Raw genomic sequence first — 25,024 nt, 5'->3', positions numbered from 1 at the left:
GTTTCTAATTGATCCCAAGAGAACAGGTCCTCAAATATGCTCCAAAAGCCAAACATCAAATTTTGACACAAAAAGAGCTTGTGTCATCGGCTCTATATTCCATTAGGAATATTCATATTGGACATACATAGTCATCTGACCTTTTCTTAATAGCTTTTTAACATTCACCTTTGCAAAACCGTGTGTTCCAAATTTTTCTCCCTCCTCCCCATCTCTCCTCTCGACATCAAATCCATGGGCAATTCTTCTATACATATTTCCACATTTTTCATGCTGCAAAAGAAAAATCATGGTTTTATTACTTTCTCAATTTTTACTCTAGTTATTTACTTCCTGTTGCTCATTCCCCCTTAGGAGGATGACATTCTACTTGGATCTAATCCTAGACAGGACCACATAGGTAACAACAGCACACTCTGTAAGTAGGTCACACATGAATTGCCCTAAGAGACACTTTATTCCAGTTGTAATCAATAGCAGTGATACTATATTCCAGATTGGATCTAATGAGTTTGCTGTAGAAAAGCACGTTCAGTTACTGTTTCCACCCCCATGGACTGCTGCTCACAAATCCTTTGCGTCATCTTGTGTAATTTGCTTGCATTCCAAAGCAGGTTCTCTATATAAATGTTAGTTCCACATTAAATAATAACTGAGTAAAATTGGATGTCTCTTGAAAGTAACATAAGATGAATCATAAGTCACTCTCACCAAAGTACTAATTATGCTGAAATTCTCTTTAGCACAAAACAGAGAACATCTACAATATTAACTTCACTAAATAATAGAATTACATTTCACTAGAATTCACATTACACTAACAGAATTATGTTTCACAAATTCTTATGTCATTGCCTCGTTATTCCCATGCTACTGTGAGATCTTGTATTTTGTCTTATACAGGGATATAGGACAAGTAATGGGTAGATAAGGTCAAATATCCCATTTATTTAATCGTTTAGAATATAGACTATGATTCTGGGCTAAATGGCTCAGCTCTTTCAACCTGCATCTTTTTATAAAGTAGTTTAGATATGCTCCTAATGGATAAAGATTCAGATCTAAGGTTGATCATCTGCCTTGATTATAGAAATTTTCCATAAAAGGAAAATAGGGACATAACTATAGTAAGGGGGGATGTTCCCCTAAAATGATGTCAATTTCAGGATCTATGGATAACCAATTCGGTTGAGAAAAGACCATAGCCAGGTGGGAAACTTTCCATTAAGAAGCAATGTCATACTGGGAAAATTGAGTCAGGAAAACTGTACCTGCATATTCAAAAGTTATCCTCCCAGCTTTCCCCATGAAGTTCATAGATGTCGGCCCCATAGGACTGCTGGTGATAGGGATCGTCAGCCCAGTAATATTTCTTGCTGATCATACCTGGTATCAGACTCAGAATATTTCTTACAGTCCCATAAGATTGTACCTTAGCAAGTTTCAGGAGTCCTGCTTAGGGATGGGATATTATCTATTCTCATGTGGTTAAATTTGTATCAGGCCTTCTAAAAAAATCACAAGGATTTCACTTAACATTTTTTTGAGGCAATTGGGATTAAGTGACTTGCCCAGGATCAAAGAACTTGGAAGTTTTAAATGTCTGAGATTAGATTTGAACTCAGGAACTCCTGACTTCAGAGCTGCCCACTGCTCCACCTAGCCGCCCTATAACATTTTTCTACTAGTATTTTCAAAAATTGTTTAAAATTGATCATAATGTAGAAAAACATTGACTACGATATGATAAAATAACGCTCTATTTGCTGACGAAGATAGTGAATGTGATAGCTATAAACCTCCAGATTGACAGATGTCTTTTACTCAACCCTTAAAAGAAAAATCAATCTTTTGAGACTGAAGTTTGTTAGGACTAAGTTATTAACACATAGCTTCAATATAGACTAATCCAACTATAATTTCACAATTCATAATAAACAGTCTTATAAAATTCCCAATTGCCAACCCCTGCCCATTAAGAAGTATTTGCAGTGAGGGAAGGAATTTAGTTTTCTAAATGGATAACCAAAAAAGTGTACTACAGGCAAGAAGGAAGTTAACCATTTCTTAACATTACAGTAATTTAGAATATTAAACTTTTCTATTTTTTTTTTTAACAATTCAGCTCATAATCTAGCAACATCCAGATTAGAAAAGAATCTGTGTCCCTAACTGCATATCGGTACAATATGAGAAATATTATGGATTTAAAACATGAATCAAAATCCCATTTCCAGTCAAGTGACTTCAGTTGTATGATATAGTGGGTAGGGATTGAATATTTTCCTTTTCTAATTACTAGTTCTCAACTAGAATTAAATTACTTAATTATTCCAAACTGGTAGGCTTCTATATTTCCAAGGAGATTTTTTTAAAAAATACTTTCATCAGTTATATCCCAAAGAATCAAGAGTTCACATTTAGAATCCATATTTCTAATACAATGAATTTCACACTCCATTAGGCACTTTTCTCATTTGGCTTAAGACCATCCAGCTAACAAATTTTCTGATCCATATACTTCCTCAATATTTAATACTCAACAGTAAAATAAAATAATTGTCACATTTATCAGAACCAGAATTCAATTATATTTAGGTCCAAAGGGGATACCCCCAGGAAGATTTCCTAAAGGGGGATGAAGAGGAGGACCACATTCTGATTAATATTTAGGACATATTTTGAGAAGGTTTCTCTTTAAAAATCCTTTAAGATGCTCTTAGTAATTACAAAAGCTTTCAGGAGGCCTGCCAAGGCTTATGTTCCTTGTCAAGGACCCAGAGGGGTTCAGCCCTAGTTTAACAGCTTACAAAAAACTTGAACTTCTCAATTAACAAAGTCTGTTGGGTTACCTTCAAGGATCAACTTCAAAGCATTTTTCCAAATAAAATCATACTTTTTTTTTTTTTTTTTTTTTTTGCTAAGGCAATTGGAGTTAAGTGACTTGCCCAGGGTCACACAACCAGGAAGTGTTAAGTGTCTGAGGCAAGATTTGGACTCCGGTCCTCCTGACTTCAGGGCTGGTACTCTATGCACTGCGCCACCGAGCTGCCCCAAATCATATATTTTCTCACTTTTCGAAATCTGGAGGAAATACCTTATAATTCATGAGTCAATAGAGTTGTATCAATTCTTACTAATACCAGTTTCAGTGGTAACATTTTAAACACAAATTGCTGAAATTCTAACTTGATTGCCTTCGAGACCAGAACAGAGAAACCTTGATCAAAGTATGTCTTAAAAAGCAACAGGACAAAAACCAATAAAAAAATTCTTATCTTGCATTTTCAAACACATTGTTTTGATATCACATATTGGGTAGGCAACTGTATGGAACAGAATACCACCAGAAAGTATGGAATAGTAGCCTTAAATCTGCCCAAGAGATCTTGTCCAAGTAGTTCCTGGGGATTCAGACAGAAGGAGAAATAAGTATTAAAAAAAAAAACTCTTGCAATTCATGCTTAAGGAATCATATGGGAGATGCTGAGGTTGTCCTTCAGCCCCCAGCAACATGTAAACATGTCAGTATCTAGCAAATATGTCCCCAACCTTAAGCATAGCATGGGAGTTCAATCAACATTTTGATGAAAGAACAAATAACTGGGGATGGGAATCCAGATTTGGGGGAACAAAAATCCTTCAAAAGCAGTAAAATTCATGCTTCTCCAATTCACTTCCACTTGACTCAGACTGACTGATTTAAAGTAATTTCAGCTTTTTCTCTCTGAGGTCAACAACCTTTTGAAGCCCTATGTCCTTACAAGGATTTTGATGCACGTGAAGGTGAGGTTCATAGACCCCCACGATGCATCAAATTCTGAGGCAGCCAGAAATTGTACTTTATATCTCAGCGTTAGCTGTTCAGCTTGGGATGCAAATAACAAATTACATCAGATGGGGTGAGGGAGGCTTCATCCCTGGCATATGCCTCCCCCGTGCACTGGGTCCAATGTTTCTGGAAAATATGGCAACTCAAAAAGATTAGTTCAGAGGACCCTTTAGCATCCCTTAACACCAGAGAAGTTCTATTGGGAAGAGGGAAAGAGTCACTCCACAGCCAAAGTCCCTAAAATAAAGGTCCCCCTTGTGGACAAATTTTCCATCTGAGCTCAAAAAGATATGAGGGAGTTTTCTGATAAGAATCTGGGATACAGAGCTCTGGTCCCTTTGTGGCCATCAAGCTGTTTCCAATAAAAATTAAAGAGACAAAGTTTCCAGGTATTCATAATTAACTAGACAATAAATTGATGCTGCTGCTCATTTCTGTCAGTAATCAAAGATACACTGAAGCACTTTTTTCATTATTTTTAATACACATTGCTTTATGAATCATGTTGGAAAAGAAAAAATGCAAAGGGAAAAAAACGGATGAAATAAAAAAAAAAACAGAAAAAAGAAATGATCAGCATGTGTTGATTTACATCATCTCCTTATTTCTTTTTCTGCAAATGGCATTTTCTGTCCAAAGTCACTCTGAAACGCTTTAAATCAGGTGTGCGCCTTCGGAAAGGGAACTCGGATGACAATTGAACCAATCCTGATTGGTAAACGTTTAAGGGTGAAGTGGGATAGAAAATCTTCAGCTCCACCTGCTGCGATTGTGACTGGAAACCTTCAAGTGCTATCCAGTAATAAGTAACAGCAGCTGTAGCAGTAGTAGTCAAGTGACTTAAAGGGCCATCCAGTACTAAGTGGCAGCAACAGCAGCAGCAGCAGACATAGTAAAAAGGTTACAAAGTGCTACCTAGTAACAGTAATCTAGTCATCTAGGAATAAGTGGCAGCAGCAGCAGCAGCAGACATAGTAAAAAGGTAACAAAGTGCTACCTAGTAACAGTAATCTAGTCATCTAGGAATAAGCAGCAGCAGCAGCAGACATAGTAAAAAGGTAACAAAGTGCTACCTAGTAACAGTAATCTAGTCATCTAGGAATAAGTGGCAGCAGCAGACATAGTAAAAAGGTAACAGAGTGCTACCTAGTAACAGTAATCTAGTCATCTAGGAATAAGTGGCAGCAGCAGCAGACATAGTAAAAAGGTAACAAAGTGCTACCTAGTAACAGTAATCTAGTCATCTAGGAATAAGCAGCAGCAGCAGCAGACATAGTAAAAAGGTAACAAAGTGCTACCTAGTAACAGTAATCTAGTCATCTAGGAATAAGCAGCAGCAGCAGCAGACATAGTAAAAAGGTAACAAAGTGCTACCTAGTAACAGTAATCTAGTCATCCAGGAATAAGTGGCAGCAGCAGCAGCAGCAGACATAGTAAAAAGGTAACAAAGTGCTACCTAGTAACAATAATCTAGTCATCTAGGAATAAGTGGCAGCAGCAGACATAGTAAAAAGGTAACAAAGTGCTACCTAGTAACAGTAATCTAGTCATCTAGGAATAAGTGGCAGCAGCAGCAGACATAGTAAAAAGGTAACAAAGTGCTACCTAGTAACAGTAATCTAGTCATCTAGGAATAAGTGGCAGCAGCAGCAGACATAGTAAAAAGGTAACAAAGTGCTACCTAGTAACAGTAATCTAGTCATCTAGGAATAAGTGGCAGCAGCAGCAGACATAGTAAAAAGGTAACAAAGTGCTACCTAGTAACAGTAATCTAGTCATCTAGGAATAAGTGGCAGCAGCAGCAGACATAGTAAAAAGGTAACAAAGTGCTACCTAGTAACAGTAATCTAGTCATCTAGGAATAAGTGGCAGCAGCAGCAGCAGCAGACATAGTAAAAAGGTAACAAAGTGCTACCTAGTAACAGTAATCTAGTCATCTAGGAATAAGTGGCAGCAGCAGACATAGTACCTTAATCTCAAAGTGCTCCCTAGCTGGTTGGTTGGTGTCCTTCTTACTGGAAGAAGACCAAAATGACATCACTATGTTAGAACCCAAAGATTTATGGGGCATCTCAATACTCAGTGCTGATGGGGCCACATGATGCTAGAGAGATGGCTGAACCCTTGCAGAATATTCTCCACAGACCATCATCGATCAACGCGGAAGTTATTGATCATTTACCTCAAGTTGAAATCAATCACTCCCTAACTGAAGTTCAACTGGAGAAGAGCTTTTGAATGTCATTGGGCTACTTTCATGTGGTAAAGCAATGGCGCTGATTCTATTTTAGCCCAGATTTACAAGGTGGGGGAGGGGGTCCATTGTTCATACAAAAGCTGAGTGAAATTTTTCTGATTACTTGGCAAGAGGAAGTTATACCCCAGGAGTTCAAGGACGCCTTTATAAAGGTAAAGGGAATAAATTGTCTGTGACAATCACAGAGGGGTCTCTCTCTCTTAGCCATTGCTAAATCTAATAGAGGGTTTAATGAGATATCTGTAAAGCAATGCTGTAGATAAATTATGTTACATATAAATGCTAGCTATTGTTTTGATTTAAAAGGCAGCTGGAGTGCTGTGTTTGCAAACGAAAGGCCAACGAGCTGACTGATGAACATGTAGAGAGAACGAGCTTGCTGGGCTTTGTGGGGGACCTGCTGTGCCAGTCAAGCTCCAATCTGTTTTCTGACAGAACTAGTAGGGAAAGACTGTAGCCATCACCTGCCTAGAGTTCAGCGGAAGTTTTGATTTCATACTCTTGTGGTGGAGAACATGAAGAGGTGTAGACTCAATGAAAGTACAATTAGATGGATTCAGCTCTCATTGAATGGCCCGACTCTCAAGAGTTGTTTGCGATTCCCTCTCAGTATGGCAGCGTGGAGGGTCCCAAGGTTCTATGGCTGCCCTCCAGCTGATATTTTTAAAATATGATATTCTATATGATAATGATATTATTATATCTGACTGAGAGGCAGAATGTTATAGTGGACACTGTCTCGACAAGTCAATTAACTCTATGCTCCCAAGCAATTAAGACAAGCAGGTACCAACCAAAGTGCCTTGGAAAAGAAAGGGAATGTCTCACTGGGAGTTCCCTATGCCATGGGAAACACAGATCTGATAGGAAAAAGTCCATGTTGGCTAAATCTTCTTCCCTCACTTGTCTGGATAACACAAAGCTGGGAGGGGACAAAAAATGCAGTGGGGACAGGCTCCAAAGAGATTGGGCAAGACATGTTTAACTTGGGGGGAAAGGATTAAAGAAGGGAGGGGGGAAAGGTTGGGAAAGGTCACCATCCTTGAGCATTTGAAGTGTTAATGTTGAAAAAATAATATGTGCCAGAACACAGAATTAAGAGTAATGGATGGGAAGGGAGGGGTGGAGTTGGGGGAAGGGAGAGGGGCAAAGAGGCAAATTGGGATTGGAGGTTTGAAAAGTGCCTTGCCAAGTAGAGTAGTCCCAAAATGCAATAGACAGGTGAGAAATGGAGGAGTCCACTTCCTTGGGGATTTTCAGCAGAGGCTGGATGATCTCAATCAAACATGGATTTCTTTGGGGGAGGGGGCGGATGGTCTGGATGTGTCTAAGGTCCTTTCCAGTTCTAAGATTCTCAATGATCCTGGCTGCTTATTGCCTGTTTGGTGTCAGGGCCGCCCTTTCATGGGACTTCTGCTTCAAAGGTCTCTTTTCTAGTGAAGAAAGACCTCTCTTTATCCAACAATTTACAAGGTCTTAAATTCAATCTGTTAAATACTCATGAAGTCAGCTTTTGATTTTCCAGTTATGGAACCATCCCTTGAAAACCTAAAGAGCAATTACTCTAAAGACCATTTTAAAGTTTGTCTTTGGGCTGTGTTCTTAACTCTCCTTATTTACAGAAGCCAATTTGTTGTTTTAATTATATTGATCAGGTTAATATGAAAATGAACTTGCGTTCCAGTATGCCGTCTTTCTGGTGAGAGAACAGAGTCTTAGCACTAACTGAAGTGACAGGCGGACATTTGACACAGAAGCAGGAGACATCTATGTTTTAAAACATGGTTATAAAGGAATGAGACAATCAAAATCGACTGCTATTTTTTATTTGATCACACAAAGTAAAATATTTATGAAAACAAAATGTTGGATTCTAACATCACATCAGTAAGAGGCAGAAGAGACAGGAAGAGTTTACAACATGTTAAGTGTGTAGATTACTGCAAACCACTGTACTTTGAACGCCATTCTGTCCAAGCCCTCTGTAAAATTTAATCTTGAAACACACCATCACAGACAAAAATCAAACATATTCTCTCAGGATTGATTTGTTTCTTCTGAAGAGACTGCGACTTGACCAAGGGCCCCAGCATCTGCAAGAGTTCAAAGAAAATATTGTTTCAGTGACATTTAAAGGACACAAATGTCAAAGTGGAGTAAGTCCCAGGGTATTTGGTTATGTTTATGAATTGCAGAAAAGTTACCAAAAATCATTCACTGCCTTTTCAAGGTAAGCAACATAGGGCCTGAAACTTAACATGTTTTTCCTAAAATCAGAAAAAGAGGATTTCTACAGAATGTTCTCTAATATTACATGATTCACACAGCAGACTTATGCTTGCTGCAAACTCTCCTGAACACCATCAACAGAAATCACAATTGAAAAACCAGTGTTGGACTATAATCTGCATTAATAGGGGGAATTCTGGCAGAGTGAGACCATCTATCTTTTAACTGTTGAAGTGTCCCCTGTATGGCTGCTTTTCCTATCTGAGGAATTACCAGCCCTTTCCCTCTTAAAGTTTTTTCCAACGATTTTGCCGTGATTTGAGTCAGGCAAAAGTTGGCTGATTGTCGTCCTTCATTCTCAGAGGACCGATAATGTCATCACTATGTTAGAGTCGAGTTACATGTGTCCCACTGTGACTGATCAGACCGATACAAGCTCAGCAGGCTCTCAATTCCTTTGCTTTCCACTTTACCCAGATATTTATGATGAATAAAACGGCAAGAGGGTTATAATATTTCAGCGTCAAATGCCTCTGCCTATTCTCTGAAACAGCTACTGATATATAAACAAATACTTAAACTAGGGGAACTTAAAATGGCTTTTTAATCCATAATTAACCTTAAAAAGAAATGAATGAATAAAAGTATGATTTCTTGATTTGTGTGGTCCAATAGTGTTTTGATGTGCTTACAATCCAGAAAGGGGAAAAATCCCCATGCAGAAGCCTTTAATTTTCTTGTAATTAATGGGTGAGTAATTTCTAGTTATATGCATGTACCTATGCATAATATATACATAAATTTTGTAATTTTTGTAATACATACAAAGTTTGCAGTAGATTTGACTGTTAAACAATGAATCTACATTCATGTGTGACGTGAGGCAACTAATGGTCCAATGGATTCCCATAATTCATCAGAATTAATGAAAATTAATAGTTTTATTCATAGTTCAATTTTCTCCTTCAATCTGATAGTGTACGTGAGTCATCCATCACTTGGACAAACTTTCAGGAAGTCGAAGGTAAATGTATGATAAAATAATGTGGAGTCCTGGCACTTTGGGAGTTAATGAGATTGAGTGCCTATAAAGCACTAAGATAAAATTTAATTAAAGAGAAAGCTTGGGCTCAACTACTGGAGTTATGAAAAATGTCAATAAGACCCTCCATCCTTTTCTATGCAACTTACAAGCTACAAGCCCTACAAGCCTCCTGAGGAGGAAGAGCTTCCCATTGGGAAAATGAGGTTTGGAATCTGACTTGCCTTGCATCTCCAACATTGATTGATTGATCGGTATTTGATTGATTTCTAAAAGAAGGATTATGGTTCTATCTGCTTTTGAGGTTTTAAAAAATAGGGTGAAATTTCAACAGCTGTGTACAGGCTGAATGTGAGAAAGCTAGAGCTCTACTCTCCAGGATAGTCTGGTATTCTGAGAGTTGAAGAATCGAAAATAGAAAATGCTCTCACGTACCTCTGAGATGCAAGTATGTCAGAAACTCGAGTACTGTACGCACAATGTTTTCATCAGTCTCGGGAGAGTCCAAGTTTTCTAGAAAACATAAATAGTGAATGTATACAACAGGGCATGTTGAAGCATGAGCAGACTTCAGAGATTTCAAGTCGGAAGGGACTTTAAGGACCATTTTGTCCCACTTTCTCCTTTTAATAAGAAACTGAGACCCAGAGAGACTCATCGACTTGCCCAGTCATAGGAGTATGAATCGGCACAGTTGGTATTTGAACCCAAGACTTGTGGTTTCCATCCCAGCACACATCCCTCTCTTCTCCTCTCCTGTTTTTCTTACTGGTCCCAGAAGGCAGAACTAGAGGAAATGGGCTGAACACAGTTCCATAGAAGGAGTAACTTCCTAACCAAGAGAGCTCTCCAAAATGGGTGGGCTCCTTTGGCAGATGGTAAGTACTCCCTCCCTGGAGGTCTTCAGGGAGAGACTGACTGACTGGTCCCTTGTCAGGAACATTCACAGAATGAATTCTTGTCCAAGTAAACAGTAAACTAAATGATCTGTAAGACCCCTTCCATCTCTGAGACCATCTGGTCCGTTGCTTTTCCCACTACATTATGCATCATTATTTGGGAGGGGGTCAGGTGTTTTTTTTTTTAACAAAAAACAAGATTAATACTGGGAGTTTTATGTTTGGTATTTTATTTTCTGGTAGTATACTACTCCTCTTGTAACCTGGAAGAATCCTGGACCTTCTTAATGCTATGAAACGTAAGTTACTTTGGAAAATAATAGTTCATCTATTCCATTTTTTTCCCTAGACATGAAAGCAGCTCATTAGCCTAAGAGCATGTAAAGAGCTCCAGAGTATTATTCCAGGGAAATGGGAAAATCGGTCTGGGCTTGTTCAATGAGGGGAAAAGGATGTGATAAATTATTCCTAATCACAACATATAGATTATATGGTTCTCAAAGGAGCTGTGTCAAAGCAAGATCAGTATATAGAAAGATTAAGTTGACCATGAGAACTATGCAGTAATTGTCCTAAAAATCCAACTGGATATGTAGGCAGAAAATCGATACACTCCATGAAGGTTAAGATCAGCAGAGATTTTCTGAAGATGCTTTTTAAACCCTTTCAAAATGACCCCCTCATCCTGCTACTGAGTGCCTTATTCCTAGATTTGATGGCTTTTGTATATTTATATATAGCTTTTTGTATATGTGTAGCTTTTATAGATTTCTACATCTTATCTTTTATAAAATGGAAGCAAAGAACACAACAATAACATTGGGCAGTAGCAGTTCCCATTGGTGTGTTGATGTAAATGTAGCTGACAGAGGAAACCCCTGAGAAACCAAAGCCCAAGCTGCCCTGCTTTGGGTTCTGCCCCTTAGGAGCACTGAAAATGAATTATGGGTAGAGCTGAATTAAGGCAAATGTGTGAGGCGGACAGGAGAGTGGTGGAGCAGCTCCCGGGGCCTTACCTGACTTCATGCTATCTTCATCCTGGAGCTCCCGTTTGCCGGCGAGGCCATGCTTGTCATTGAATGATCGGTGGTTATCTACCGCATCTATTGAGTCAAGCAAAGAGGGAAAGAGTTGGGAGCCTCTTCCTCGAGCAGGGCCAGTGGGGCCGTATTGAATTCCTGGGCCAGGGGAAAGGGTTCAAGAGCTACTGTCAGCATTCCAGAGAAAGGCAACATCAAGGTAAGAACCATTGACTGAGGCTCCATGTGTTGGAGACTCAGGTCACTCTAGACACCAACCAGCCTTCCCAGCCCAACACGAGGGCTAGAGACAACTCAGAGCCTGGACAGTCTGCTTCCCCTGAAGGAGCCCTGCTTCCTACTGCTGAGCCCTCCATACACACCGTAGGCAGAAATTGTCCTTATTTAGGACTAGAGACCCACGCTGGCTGGAGGCTTCCTACTCCCAACAAGCCACCCTCAGGGGGCCACTCTTTGTCCCAAGTAGACTCCCACCCGAGATCCAGGCTCTGACATGAGGGATTTCCTGAAAGGATCCCTCTTGGGGCTGTTGAGAGGCTAGGAAACTATTCCTGGGGAGGAGTGCTTTTGGGGATTCTTGGGAATCCCCTCCTTTGTAGTGGCAAAGCATAAGAACAATCCCCCTGGAGCTAGAGAAGAGAGGAAGATGTCCTCTAGGATAGACCAGCCTCTCTCAGGTCTCTCCCAGAAAACTCCCTGGAGGATATCCCTCTCTGGGCTCATTTCCCTAGCCTCTGGTACACATTCACTTAATAAATGCCCTGGCACTAGCCCACCTCGTCTTTACAAAAGGAAACAGCCTATAGCTATGGAGAAATAATATATACAGAGAGAAGCGAATACAGAATGAACACACAGAGGCTTAATGGTCTGGACTGAGCACTAGGGGACTTAAGAAGACCCTCAGAAGGAAGTGGCCCGAGCTGAGTCTTGGAGGGACTGGACGATAAGGAGGAAGGGCATTCCAGGAAGGGATGGGGGGGGAGCAGTCTGTTCCAAGGCTCCTCCGGCTGAAATCTGAGCATGGCTCTAATAGCTCTGTTCTGCCTGTGCTTTGCCTTCTAGTGGATGATCTGAACACTCTGTTCCTTTGGAGACTGTTAGTTCCCTGAATCTTGAGCTTGTCTGTTAACATAACAGGTACCCACGAGGGGATGCTGATAGTGACTCCTTAGTCACTAACCTGGAGGGGAGAGGGGTCAGGAAAGCTATAAGAAGACTATTGGTCCCTCCCCCCCTTGACAACTGGCGCATTGAACAGCCGGCTCAAGGGCTTTCTGGGAAGGCCTTCACTGCCACAAGAAATCCACCACGCTGGCCAGATTAAAGCCAAGTTTGGGCTAACTCCTGCTTCAAAAGGAGTGCGTGGAAAGCGCCCTTCCACAATGCTCTTCTCTCTTCCACGGAGAGGGTTTGTTTGTGTAATGAGATCTTTCAGAAACTCTCCAGGAGCTGTGGGACCATTAGAAAGCCTGCAGGGCCGGGAGCCAGACCTGGTTCTTGTCCCTAGCATTGACACTAATTAAGATCTTGAGCATAAGCATGGGTGCCTTTATTTCCTCATCTGTAAAAGGCCGAGATAAGATAAAGTGTAAGAACCCATCCCCAGCTGAAGTTCTATGATTCCTTGTGTCAAATGCAACTCAACAGTAGTTATCGGGCCCCAGAAGCTTCCTGCCTCTCTCCATGGTAGCTAGCTTAGCAAAGGTCGAAACAATCCCTCCACCCAAACAGGAATATTTTTTTTTTAATTTTAGGCTGGGGTTAAGTGACTTGCCCAGGGTCACACAGCTAGGAAGTGTTAAGTGTCTGAGGTCAGATTTGAACTCGGGTCCTCCTGAATTCAAGGCTGGTGCTGTATCCACTGCGCCACCTAGCTGCCCCCCCCAAACAGGAATATTGAGGAGGGAGAAGTGCCACTTTCCCGAGCCAAATCACCCAAATGGATACTTCTAGGACAAGAGTCTTATTTCCCCAGCCCCATTCTAATAAAGGGCTCTCATGGTATTCCCAAACTGAAAGAACATTTCCATTCGGCAAAGAAAGCCTGTTCTTATTCTGTCACTAGAGGGGTGTTTGCTAATCTCCCCCCAAGAACGATGGGTTACAAAGGGACGGAGGGGTGGCTTTATGAGTAGGACTTAGAAAGCCCAGGACAGTGCTTCAATAATGCACAGAGATCCTCCACTTTCAGCACAGCTAAGTGCTTTTGGGGGACCTTTTAATTAAAACTTCAGGGTAATTGGCAGGTGAGTAATGCTCCAGCATTACTCCCCCTCTGTCTCCCTGCTCCTCTCCCTGCTCATCTGAATCAACTGAATTGTATCTAGATCCCTTGGATTCATTCAGAGGTTTGGTGTTCTGTAGACAAAGCTTTCATTTATCCTAAGAAAAAATCTTTTTGCTCAGACTCACTTATTTTTATCTGTCCCAACCTGCACATTTTAATTCATTCAGGCAGTGAATAACTGACAACTTGTCCCCTTTTTTTTTTTTTTTTTTTTTTTTTTGAGGCAATTGGGATAAAGTGACTTGCCCAGGGTCACACAGCTAGGAAGTGTTAAGTGTCTGAGGCCAGATTTGAACTCGGGTCCTCCTGACTTCAGAGCCATCCACTGCACCAATTAGCTGCCCAACCTGTCCCTTTTTTAAAAGGACATGAAACTTTCAAGTTGAAAGCTTGTTCCATCCCCTTCAGCTTACAGATGAAGAAACTGAGACCTAAAGAAGGAGACATATTTGCCTCAGATAATTCAGCTAGTTAGGAACAGAACTCAGGCTCGAAAGAAAAACTCTACACATTTTCTTATGTATCATGAAGGAAAAAATCAATGTCTCTTTTACTTACGTGGACCAAGGAGATAACCAGCACTGTTCAGAGTCCAGCCTCGCTTTTCCTTGGCCTTAACCAAAGGAAGAAAGAGTAATTAGTTTTTAATTTTTTTTTTAATCTGCTATAAGCCCTAGGTAAAGAACCAATTTTGCTTAAATTAGCTTGGATTATTAGCTTAAAATCCCAATTCTGGAACCTCTTTTGCTAGGAGCTGAGACAACTCTATTTCAAATAAGCTTGGATTTAATGACATGGCCCAGCTAACCTTTACAAGGCAGAACAAAGCCCGAGATCTTTCAGGATGCCGGAGAAAGAGCTTGCAAACGAGTGTCTGGTCGGAGGCAGCGGGAGCCTGCAAACTGGGGTGATTTAAGTAATTTGGGGAAATGCTTTAACTCATTGAAATTAAGGTATCCTAGAGCTCAATTTCCTCCCCTGTGAAGCTAGGAAGTGAGACTTGCTGATTTCTGGGGTTCCTTCTCTACCATCTTACTGCCATCCTGGCACTTTTTATTTTTATTTGTTTTTGAGATGCCACTTTTCATAGGTGGCTCAATCTAATATACAAAAATCCAGCTTCTGTCTGCACCCCAATCGTTCTATAAATCCGATTGATGCAAAAGCATTCGTTTGGCAACCTGGTCCCGTAATAAATCTTTTACCGAATTGTCGATGAGTCCATTTGTCAATATTTTATTTGCATACAACTTTGCAGGGATGCAGTGGGGGCGCAGCTGCCCGCATACAGCAAGCGCTATTCCTTAATGCCGGCCTCTGAACTCTTTTCTAGCTTGAAGCTATTCGGGTCCTTGAGTTCAGGGTTAGAATTGCCATCCGGTCTACCTGGGATTCAGTAAATGTTTGCCCAGGTGGCTGATGGGATGCAGTTTCCACCGTGGTGGAACTGAACCCAAAGAGCCGTCCGTAGGGCCGGGCTCAACGGGCTGTTTGCTCTCCTTGACCCAGAGCCCGGGCCTTCCCTGGTGAACCTTTAACCCCTGTCCCAAACTCTCCCTTTCAACTCCCCCCGGGGTCTCTCCCTTAAGCGGCATTGCCCGGAGCGGTTCATTGCACCCGGGGATTGGCAAGCTTTTTTTCCGGAAGATTAGGGGAGAAGGGGGGACGTGCTTCCTGTGCACCCGAGCTGAGCGTGGGCCAGCTTTCCCCATGCCCTGAGATCCCCTCCCCCCTCCCGAGCATCAGGAGCAGCGGGCTTCGGAGGCACTTACGGATCGCACGAGGCCCAGGGTCTCTGACAGGGTAACGCACAGGAGGAGGGAGGCCAAGAGGAGGCTCCGATTGCACCTCTGCATCTGAAAGGGCAACACCGGGCAGTGGTGGGAGGCAGGAGGGGCAGGGGGACTGGCTCCTCCGAACCCCCCCCCCCCCCGGGAAAGAGGTCAGCGCTTCTGGAAAGGGGTCGCTGTGGCCGGAAGGGGCCTTAGGGGGCTAGCTTCAAGAAGAAAGGGCGTGAGTTCCGTGGGTCGTGTTTGCGTTCGGGGTGTCCGACGCTTCGCACTACCCGGTGGCTGGCACGGGGTGAGATCTCCCCTGCCCCGATTCTCGCCCGGCCCCGCCCAGCCCGTGCAGGTTCTCCCTGGCTGCCCCCAGGCCTGGGAATCGCCCCCTCCTCTCTCCGGCTCCGGTTCCAGCTCTAAGGGAAGCCTTTCCTGCTCTCCAACCCCCCCCCCCCCCCCGCCGCCTTTCGGGTGGATTTCCCCGGTTAGTGCGCGTCCCCTTCTCCGCAGGCCCTCGTTTGCGGGGCAGAAGCCCGACTTCCTTCAGAGGCGGCCAAGCCTTCGCCTTCCTTCGCCCCTAATTTCACATCTTAGACTCCCCCAAACCCAAAGCGGGGGATGGGAACTGGGAGAGTGGGGAAAGCCCCGACTTCAGCCCGGGCGGGGCAGACGCCGCCTGCTTGCCCGCCCGCCCTGGGGAGCTGCCGCCAGGCTGTCCGTCCCACGGACACAAAGGGCTGCGAACCTTTTCCAGAGAGAACTAAAGCCCGCTCTCGGCCGGCTCCGCTCAGGGGCTCCGAGCCTCTCTGGCCACGAGTGCGGGGAAGCCCGCGGGCTATTAAAGTATGGAAGGGAAAGGCCAACGGGGCGCGAGACGAGCGGAGAGAACGCTGCCCCCCGTCGCCCCCCCGCCCCCCCGCGTTTGTCCCATCCTAGCATCGCGTTCAGAGCCCGAGCTCCACACCGCAGGGCTTGGCGGCGCCTCGGACAGGGGCGTCCCGGGCACGGACGCCGCGCCCAGCCTGGCGGAGCCGGCCACGCGTCACGGTGCGCCGCCCGCCCGCCAGGGGCAAAGGTGGGAAGAAGGGGGAAGGGTGCGAAGGTCGTGGCCGGGAACTCGGGTCAAGGTCACGACCACTCCACCGCCCGGCCCCCAACCCCTCCCCCCGGCCGGGCTAAGGTGCCGCTACCTTGAGCTGGGAGTGCAGGGGCACCTGCTAGGAGACCGGAGGACGCACGCGGCGGACGGGCGGCGGGCGGCGGGCTGAGCTCGGGCGGCGGGCTGCGGGCTGGGCTCGGGCGGCGAGCGGCGGGCGGCGGGCTGGGCTCGGGCCGGACGGACTCTCACTGCATGCTTCGGGGCGGGCTGGACAGCGACCGCGGCAGGACGGCGGCGGCGGCGGCGGGAGCGGCGAAGGCCAGGTGGCAGTCGGCTCGCCTCCCAACTCCTCCCGCCGAGCTCCGGCTACTTATGGGGCGCGCGCGCCCCGCGGGGGAGCCCACGAGCGGCCACGTCAGCGCCCGCCCAGAGGGGGATAATTGCCCCTCGGGCGGCCAGCCGCATTAGGGCAGGACACAAATTACTGTCATCCAATTAGAGGCTTTTGGAAAACGCTCAGCAGCCGAGCCGCGCCGGGGGAGGCGGCGGGGCCGGGGGGCGGCGGAGGGGGCTTGGGACTGGGCGGGCGGCCCGGAGCAATTATTCCACATTACCTGCAGTCGCCCCCGCCGCCGCGGGAGATGAAAGAGCGCTCCACATCCCCCAAGCCCCAGGGGGGCACTAGCTGTTCCCCCCTCCCCCCCGGGCAGCCCGCCCCCCCCATCGGGGGCCTCGCTCCGCTCTCCACTGAGCCAGCTCCTCCCGGGGGTGGGGGAGCAAGATCCTCCCCACCCAGACTGGGACGCGCCCATTCCCCGTGTCTGGAATATTAATATTCCAGTGTCCAGACATCGTTAGGTGGTTCTTATTTGTTCTCAGAGCAAGCCTGAGCCCCGACGGACGTTGTGGTTGGCGACGCAGACGAGGAAACGGAGGGACAGGGAGCTGGAGTGAATGACCCACCCAAGACCACGCAGCTAGAGGGCCCGCTGGGGCTGCTGCACCCTTGGCGGCAGGAAGCCTGCCCTATGGGCCCCTCCTGTACTCCCTAAGGGCTGGACGGCTGGGCTTGGGTGGGTGCTCAGCAAACAGGCAAAGGAGGATCACTGCTCCTCAAAAGCAAGAGTGTGGAGGGGCTGGACCAGTCACTAAACAGGAGCTTCCCCGGCTCCGCATGGAACTAGGAGCCCTCGCTGAGCCTCAGTTTCCCTATTTGCATAATGGGGCAGTTGGACGAAGGGCCCAGCCGGAAGTCTCTTTAGCTTCCAGTCTCTGAGACGGTGGCTGTAACTAATGCTCCTTCAACACTTTTAGGTTCCGTGCTTTCCCTTCTTCGTGTCATCACATTACCCGTGATGGAGAAAGAAGTCTCTGAGAGCTGACAATGACTAGAAGATTCTCTGGCTCCCAGGTATCCCAGAAGACCTTACACGGTCCTAGGTGGGGACTGCCTGAGCTCCCACTCCCCTAGCACAGGAGGATTCAGCCTAGCAGAATTGCTCAGTCATTTCTCAGTTGTACCCCACCCTCCATAACCCTATTTGGGGTTTTCTTGGCAGAGATAATGGAGGGGTTTGCCATTTCCTTCTCCACTTCATTTTACAGATAAGGAAACTGAGGCAGACAGGGTAAAGTGACTTGTCCAGGGTCACACAGCCAGGAAGTGTCTGAGGCTAGATTTGCACTCGGGAAGAAGACTCTTCCTGAAATCAGTCCCGGTACTCAACACACTGTGCTGGCTAAGTGAAGTCTAAAAAGAGTTAACAAACGATCACTTACATAAAAGTCCCTTCATGACCCTGAGCCAGATGAGAGTGTCATTATTTCTTTTGCAACCCCCAGTCCTCACACCATCACGGTGCCTCATTACACATCTGACCGGAGTTCTTCCTCTTCTCCTTGTGTGCTTGAGTCAGTTGGACCATGTCATGTCGAGCAGTCTCTCTCAAAGCCTGAGGTCACTCGTGTCCTCAATTTTCCTTGTCAAAAATGCTCTTAGTCTGTTTTTTAACTGAAGAAATGGTAAACCTGAATTCTTAAATTGCCTAAGAAAAGAATCTTCCGACCTACTTCTGTTTTCATCATTTGCTTAAGTGATCAGTTGTTAGCACCGGGGCTGCCCCCCCCTTCTTTCTGCTCTTCTTTTACCATTAAAAGGAATTTGGGGATCATTTGTCTGAAAAAAATAAAAGATGTCTATTAAGCAGGAGATTTTATCCCAGGATAGCCTTGTAAGGTATTTCAATCCCATCAGGAGAGCTCATATGATAGATAATGAGGCTCATTTTGGTTTGGAACCAGAAAGTACTTACCTTGTGATCTCTCAGGCATAATGGGATTTAGACCCATTAATGTGGCAAGTAGGAGGTTCTCCAGTGTACCCCCAGTATCTCCAGCATCCTACAGAAAAGCATGCATGTCCCAGAGTAAGCCCATTTCTGTAGCTGTGAACCAGCTAGTCCTCTCCCAGAGCTTTTGCTCACTCATTTATTCATTCACTCATTCATTTAGTCACTCATTTATTCACCCATTCATTCCTTCACTACTCACTCACTTATTCACTCATTCATTCATTCACTCGAGTATTCTTCCTTTTCTTGATCAAATAGTATTTTATTTTTCCAAATACGTGCAATGAAGAAAGGCTGCCCTATCCATCTCCCAGAGTGATGGACAAGACAGCTCTCTGAAGATCCTAACGTGCCACAGGGTGAGCCACAGTAAGTTAGGATTATCCCACAGATTAGGAAGCCATCACACTGTCCCCTGAAAGTAACAGTCATCTGCCCTTTACTCGAAGACCAACAGGAACAGGCAACTCATTCTCTCTTAAGGGAAAGAGGGGAATAAAGGTCTCCAATGCCCCTTTTACTTCTGAGTCAGCCTGTGATCCTGTGACTGACAGATGGCCTCTCTAGGAGATTCTGAAGAGCAGGTTGGGAGGGAGGTAGAGACCTGGGGAGGCCCAAAAGTGCAGGTCTCTCGGACAAAAGGTGATTCCAGAAAGTGTGAGGGGACCCTGGCTGGGAGTATGCTGTCCTCTCTGGGGTGGGGGGTACCTTGTAATCTTCCATTGCCATGACCTTCACAGGGAAGAGTCTGCTGGGGCTGGGGCAGCACCCCCTCCATACACACACACACCTCGACACCCTGGAGCAAGCCTTGACTCTTGAGCCATCCCTGGTGGAAAATAGCCTATGAAGATGGGGAGCCGGGTGGTCAGCCCATAGACATCCTCTAGTAATGAAAGGCCATCCACAACAAAGGGAAAATGTTCTCTGGAAACTGCCTCCATTAGAGTACATTACGTGTCTGGGCCAAAGTTCTCTCTTCTCATTTCTGTTCTTGCTCTCCATTCAATTAAATCACCCTGACCATGTTTTCCCAGAACTAGCTTAGCCATCCGTATCCTCCTTCAAGGCTGGCAGCTGCCTGAGAGTCACCTCAGTGGGCTTCGGGGATGAGCTCATCCAACCCCCCAGTGGGGAAGCCAGGTGCTGTTAAGTCCCCGCTGAGGCTGACTCACTGGGGCCTGGGCCAGGGAGAGGCAGCTCAACTGGGGAAAAATCCCCAGGATGGTCCTAACTGGAGCACGGGGCTCATTTGTGAAGAGGCTTTGGGAACGATCAAGAATCCAGTCTAAATATGGATCCTAAAAACTCCTGTCTAAGTGATTCTTTCAGGTTTACAAAGAGTTTTCTTCCCTGAGTGAGTATGGAAGTGTTTGCAGACACATAAACTGAAGCTGTGACAAAGCTCATAAAGGTGAGAACGAGGATTTAAATCCCAATTTTCAGAACTCAAGCTTCTCTGGGCATCCTCCAGGAACACTTAAGTGTCACCTGCACCCTGCCCCCCCCCCCATGAGGGATCCAGGACCACTTGAGATGGTCTCACAAGATCTCTCTGATGTGTGCTGTTAGAAACTCAGAGAATATCCCCTCCTGCTTTCTTTGAGTCTGTCCCAAAGGACCCTTAGCTCTCACCTCTAAGCGAGTAATAGGAACACTCCACAAAAACAATTCCCCAAACTACAGGTTTCAGAAGAACTCTGTTTTCTAGAGACCATCAAGTAACTATATGTCCCATATTATCTGCAGACTTACAGAGTCCACACAGCTCACAGCACCCACAAAAGGATGAGCCTGGGCTTGTTCCACATGCACATGTCTCCCTGAAGCCCCATTTACCAGCAAGGACAAGATCCCCAGGTTTGCTCCTCCCCTCCCCAGGTTGGCCCGATGTGGGGCTTCTTGGTTCCCCAGAGCCAATGTGTGGATGCCCAGAATCTCTTCTCATAGTCTTAAATTTGGGGCTCCCTTATGTTCTTTCCAGAGGGACTTTTTAGACCCACCATCATTTCTGGCTGTGCTCCATCTGAGAAGAGCAATAGCAACAAAAATAGCAGCCACAGAACTGGGTAGGGGGGAGCAAGGAATGAAAATATGGATTCCCAAAAGCCAAAGCCAAAGGCCCAAAGACCTCGGGGAGAGGTCCCCAGTCAGGATATCACAGAAAGAGGACACAAGTAGTGGGGGGTGGAGACTCCCTGCTGAAGCAGGACCAGGTGAGCTGGGAACGATTTATTCATGGGTTGGTGGATTTGATGAGACCAATGGAGAGGTCGGCTGTCCTTCCAGCACAAGGATCCAGGGTGGATCCATGGGACCCCAGAGATGGAGCTCCTCATTTGGCACATAAGGAAAGGACTTAGGCCATAGGGTTTCACGAGCCAATGGCCGGCTTCCTTTCTGATGCTTCATGTGAGCACATGGGACACCAAAAAGTCAAGAAACCGATGGGCTCAGGCTATGGGCATTGGGGAGGCCATGTTCACATCTCTGCCTTCAGAAGAGAAAAGTGGATTAGGAGAGTCACATGTTCTGAGGCATGAATCCAAAGTCATCTTCTGCCTTACATTGATTTAATTTTCCCGATTAAAAGAATTGTTAATAGAGGCAGAGGTGGTGGGGCTAGTCAGCGGCCTGGGAAGCCAGAAGAGCTAGTCTCTGACACCTATTGGCTCTACAATCCTGAACAAGCCACCCAATCATTCTGTGCTGCAAAGAACTCCAGCTCAATTGCAGAAAAGGTTCTGCAGTCAAATCCCCGGGGAAGAGTCTGTCGGGGAGATGTCACTAGTACACTTACTAGCTGCTGAATTTTCCAACTAAGGTGGTTCCTGGTAAAAAGGGGTCTGTCTAAGGTCTGCTTTTAGAGGTAGCCTCAGGCAAACCAAGAATGGGGAATGGGGAACCCCCAAGGTGGACCAGTTTGCTCTCTGCCTTCCTCCTTTGGTTCCAGTTTGGTTAGCAAGCAATGGAAGAAGACTTGAGGGTCTTCTGAAGGTCATAGGGAAGTGTGGTATGGCATAGCAGATACAACCTTAGCCTTTGATTCAGAAGAGTTGGTTCCCATCCTGTCCTTGTCACTATGACCTCTGCGACTGGACAATGAGGCATGAGAGAAGAATGAAAGGAAAAAATGTGTCATTATTCATCAAAAACAAGGTAAGAATGGACTCGATCACTGGAGTTCCACAGGCTGTCACCCAAAAGCCAACGGGAAATAGCCAAGTTAAATCAAATTAACAAAAATGTTGAAACGGTGATCAAGAAGGCTCCCTACAATCTACGAATGAGCCAGTTGGAACTTATGGCTTCCTTCATTTCCATAGCTTTTAATGTTTTGTGGATACAAGAGCGCTCCTTCTTTGGTTTCCCCATCATTATCCCTGTCTAACTCTCCCTGCAGGACAAGCCCACCCCCATTTCCCATAATCCAGGCTCTTTCTATCCCTTTTATGCCATATATTGTCTTGGGCAGAAGACATCATTGGTGATGGACCACAGCCAACTCCTATGTACCGTGCATCTTCCCATCACTCTTTGGGTCAAAATTACAAGTGACTGAAAGAAGAGCCATGGAAAAATGGGTGTCAATTAAGAACAAAGTTGTTTAATAAAGTGGACAACATGATTTCTGCCATATCTTCATGTCTTCTTCAGGCTGGCCACCTGATTCTAGACTTTGTCTAGAATCCTTTTCAGTATCTTCATCTCCACCCACCCCACTCCTCCTTTTCAGCTCCCTTTGGTTGAATTAAGCTCCTTGACAGTAAGACTGGGATTTCTTCCAGTTTATATTTATGTTCCCAGCACTTACTCACAGTAAGTACTTCATAAATATCTATTGGCTTGATTTGCCATGGGAAGTTGATGGGAATCCTCCAATGGGTCCACCACAAACATGAGCATGAGAAGGCATTAAGGTATTTCTGATTTACAATCATCTGAATGCCATTTTAGGACTTCTATTCCTGGCACTTTTGCCTCCAATTCCCTTTCATTTCCATCTGTGTTGCCTCCCCTTTGGTGAGATCCCAGATGTCCCAGAGCACACCTTCCACCTCCCAACTCCTCCCAGGTCTGGTGTCAGGATACCAGCCAATCCTGAGCTGGATGAACTCCCTCGTCTTCCATTCTGATGGTTAATGGGGAGAGCAGGAAAAGAAAGGAACCCTTCTTTCAGATTCTTATCTCTTTTTGCATCACTTAGATAATATGATCTTATTGATTTAATTTTAATTAATTTAATTTAATTGATTTGAGGGCATGGCATGTCTAGTTCACAGATAAGAGCTTGAGAGAGAGAGAGAGAGAGAGAGAGAGAGAGAGAGAGAGAGAGAGAGAGAGAGAGAGAAATGAATTTCTTAAGGTCACACAACTAATTAACAACAATTCCAGGAGTAGAACTCAGTTTCCCGATATTCTCCAGAGCTGACAAACAGATAGCCCCGTGTTAGTCAGTCAATCCGTTATTGGCAGATGCCCGAGGGACCGTGGGCACGATATTCCCAGCATTCCAGCTGCTATGGGGCATCCCCAGTATTGGAAAGTGAACCTGACTCACCAGCTCAGAGGAAAGCTCTGGGGTGTGCTTCATTGTTTGTCTTTTGCTGTCAAAGATTATGCATTCAATCAAACATTTATTAAGCACTTATTTTGTGCCAGGCATTGAGCTAAGTGCTGGGGTAACAAAGGAATACAAAAATAGTCCCTTCCTTCAAGAAGATGACAAGCTAATGGGAAAGACACTATGTGTGTATGTGAATATAAGATGTATCCATACAAGTCTATAGGCATATATATATATATATATATATGCATATATATATATATATATATTTTTTTTTTACACACATAGTTTAATGCATATTTAAGATATATGCCAAATAAATCTAAAGGAACCTTGGAGGGGAAGGCATTGGCTGTGGTGTGGGGGGGAGAGAGAATGGGAAGATTTCCTATAGAAGGTGGGCTGGGAGCTGAGTATTCAAAGAAGCTGAGGATTCTAAGAGTTAAGAGGAGGAGAGAGAGAATCCTTCCATTCAGTCTCACCTCCATATCTTTGCTCATGGCTAATTTTCCTGTTCTATCCCTCTTCTCCTCCCCCAATCCAAACCCTACCATCCATTGCAATTCCCTCCAGTTCCCTTCTCCAGCAGGAAGGCTCCCATGAATGCTCCAGCCCACACTGATGACTTTCATCTCTCAACCTCCCACTTTTGAGGTGGAAATTTCCTACTTAGGATGCAGGATGCCCGGATCCCTGCCCTCCAAGAGCTTACATTTGAGAAGGTACACGATGAATGAACAGGATGGATTTATTTCCTGTTGGCAAAGCAGTCTTTATGAAAGCCCTGCTCTGAAGAAAACCAAAAGGTCATAGACCCTGTTGTGTTTTTCAAATAAAGCACAGATCTGGCAGCAAATGGACCTTGATTGAGAGTAAATCCATTTGGCAAATCCTTGCAATGATGGGATTTTTCCATCCAATGATATACTGACATTGGAATAAGTCTCAACCCTAAGAAAAAAATTAAATTCTCAAACCCTGTTATTATATTTGAAGAGTCATACTAACTTAGCAAAGGAAGGACATTGCCAATTAGCATTACCAGGGACATTTTTCTTGCCGGATTACTGCCTCTGCTCGAGCCCCAGAGCCCAACAGCTGTCCCACCTAAGTGCACCAGTATAATCAATGATGCCATGGAAACTCATGAAATCTGCCCGGTTGGTGATGGCCTCTGAGAATTCAGAATCAGAAGAAGTGAATGATTCCATCATAGAATCTTTCAATGTCAGAGCTGAGGGAGCCATTTGAAGTCAATCAGTTCAATGCTTCCATTTTGCAATGGGGAAACTGAGGCACAGAGAAGTAATCAGGTAATCAGGGCTCAGAGACTCTCTCCCACCGGCAGCTTCTTATCTGTGTTCTTGTTTGGATAGCCTCAAAAGTTATTCAGGGGATTTGAATCAGGAACAAAAGAGACTTTATACAAAATATTAATCCTTTATATATACATATATATGTTGCTCTATCACATAGAAAGCATTTCCATCTTTCTTGTTATCCTCATAGAAATTCTGTATGATGGTCAGGGCAGGTGTTAGAGATTATAATGAGTGGATTGTCTATAATAACCCCTCAGTCCCTTCCATCTCTACATCTACATAGCCGTGATTCCATCAGAAGCCATGTCTACACAT

General features: G+C 44.9%; 1 protein-coding gene and 2 long non-coding RNA genes across 3 annotated transcripts; 1 reads left to right on the top strand and 2 right to left on the bottom strand.

The window, feature by feature from the left end:
• Positions 1-5,545: 5,545 nt before the first annotated feature.
• LOC141545778 (uncharacterized) lies at positions 5,546-7,899 on the top strand. The gene is made up of 2 exons (XR_012483136.1): positions 5,546-6,241; positions 7,745-7,899. It is a non-coding gene; the product is annotated as an uncharacterized LOC141545778 (long non-coding RNA).
• Positions 7,899-16,801, bottom strand: GAL (galanin and GMAP prepropeptide). The gene is made up of 6 exons (XM_074273036.1): positions 16,561-16,801; positions 15,362-15,445; positions 14,148-14,202; positions 11,276-11,362; positions 9,796-9,873; positions 7,899-8,182 (listed from the first exon to the last, which is right to left on the bottom strand). Exons 2-6 carry the CDS (start codon positions 15,443-15,445, stop codon positions 8,127-8,129), a joined length of 360 nt encoding a protein of 119 aa, XP_074129137.1. The 5' UTR covers positions 16,561-16,801; the 3' UTR covers positions 7,899-8,126.
• Positions 16,802-21,037: 4,236 nt separating this feature from the next.
• LOC141545364 (uncharacterized) lies at positions 21,038-24,514 on the bottom strand. The gene is made up of 2 exons (XR_012482991.1): positions 24,430-24,514; positions 21,038-21,915 (listed from the first exon to the last, which is right to left on the bottom strand). It is a non-coding gene; the product is annotated as an uncharacterized LOC141545364 (long non-coding RNA).
• Between the last annotated feature and the right edge of the window lie 510 nt (positions 24,515-25,024).

Source organism: Sminthopsis crassicaudata, chromosome 6, assembly GCF_048593235.1.
Source record: "Sminthopsis crassicaudata isolate SCR6 chromosome 6, ASM4859323v1, whole genome shotgun sequence".
Classification (NCBI taxonomy): Eukaryota; Metazoa; Chordata; class Mammalia; order Dasyuromorphia; family Dasyuridae; genus Sminthopsis; species Sminthopsis crassicaudata.
This window is presented reverse-complemented; position numbering and strand designations above follow the sequence as displayed.

Coding starts and splice junctions, on each gene's coding strand:
- GAL (XM_074273036.1), bottom strand. CDS start 15,445: ATGCAGAGGTGCAATCGGAGCCTCCTCTTGGCCTCCCTCCTCCTGTGC. Junction 11,363..14,147: donor TGGTTATCTCCTTGGTCCAC/GTAAGTAAAAGA, acceptor TTGACTCAATAG/ATGCGGTAGATAACCACCGA. Junction 8,183..9,795: donor GACATACTTGCATCTCAGAG/GTACGTGAGAGC, acceptor GAACTCTTGCAG/ATGCTGGGGCCCTTGGTCAA.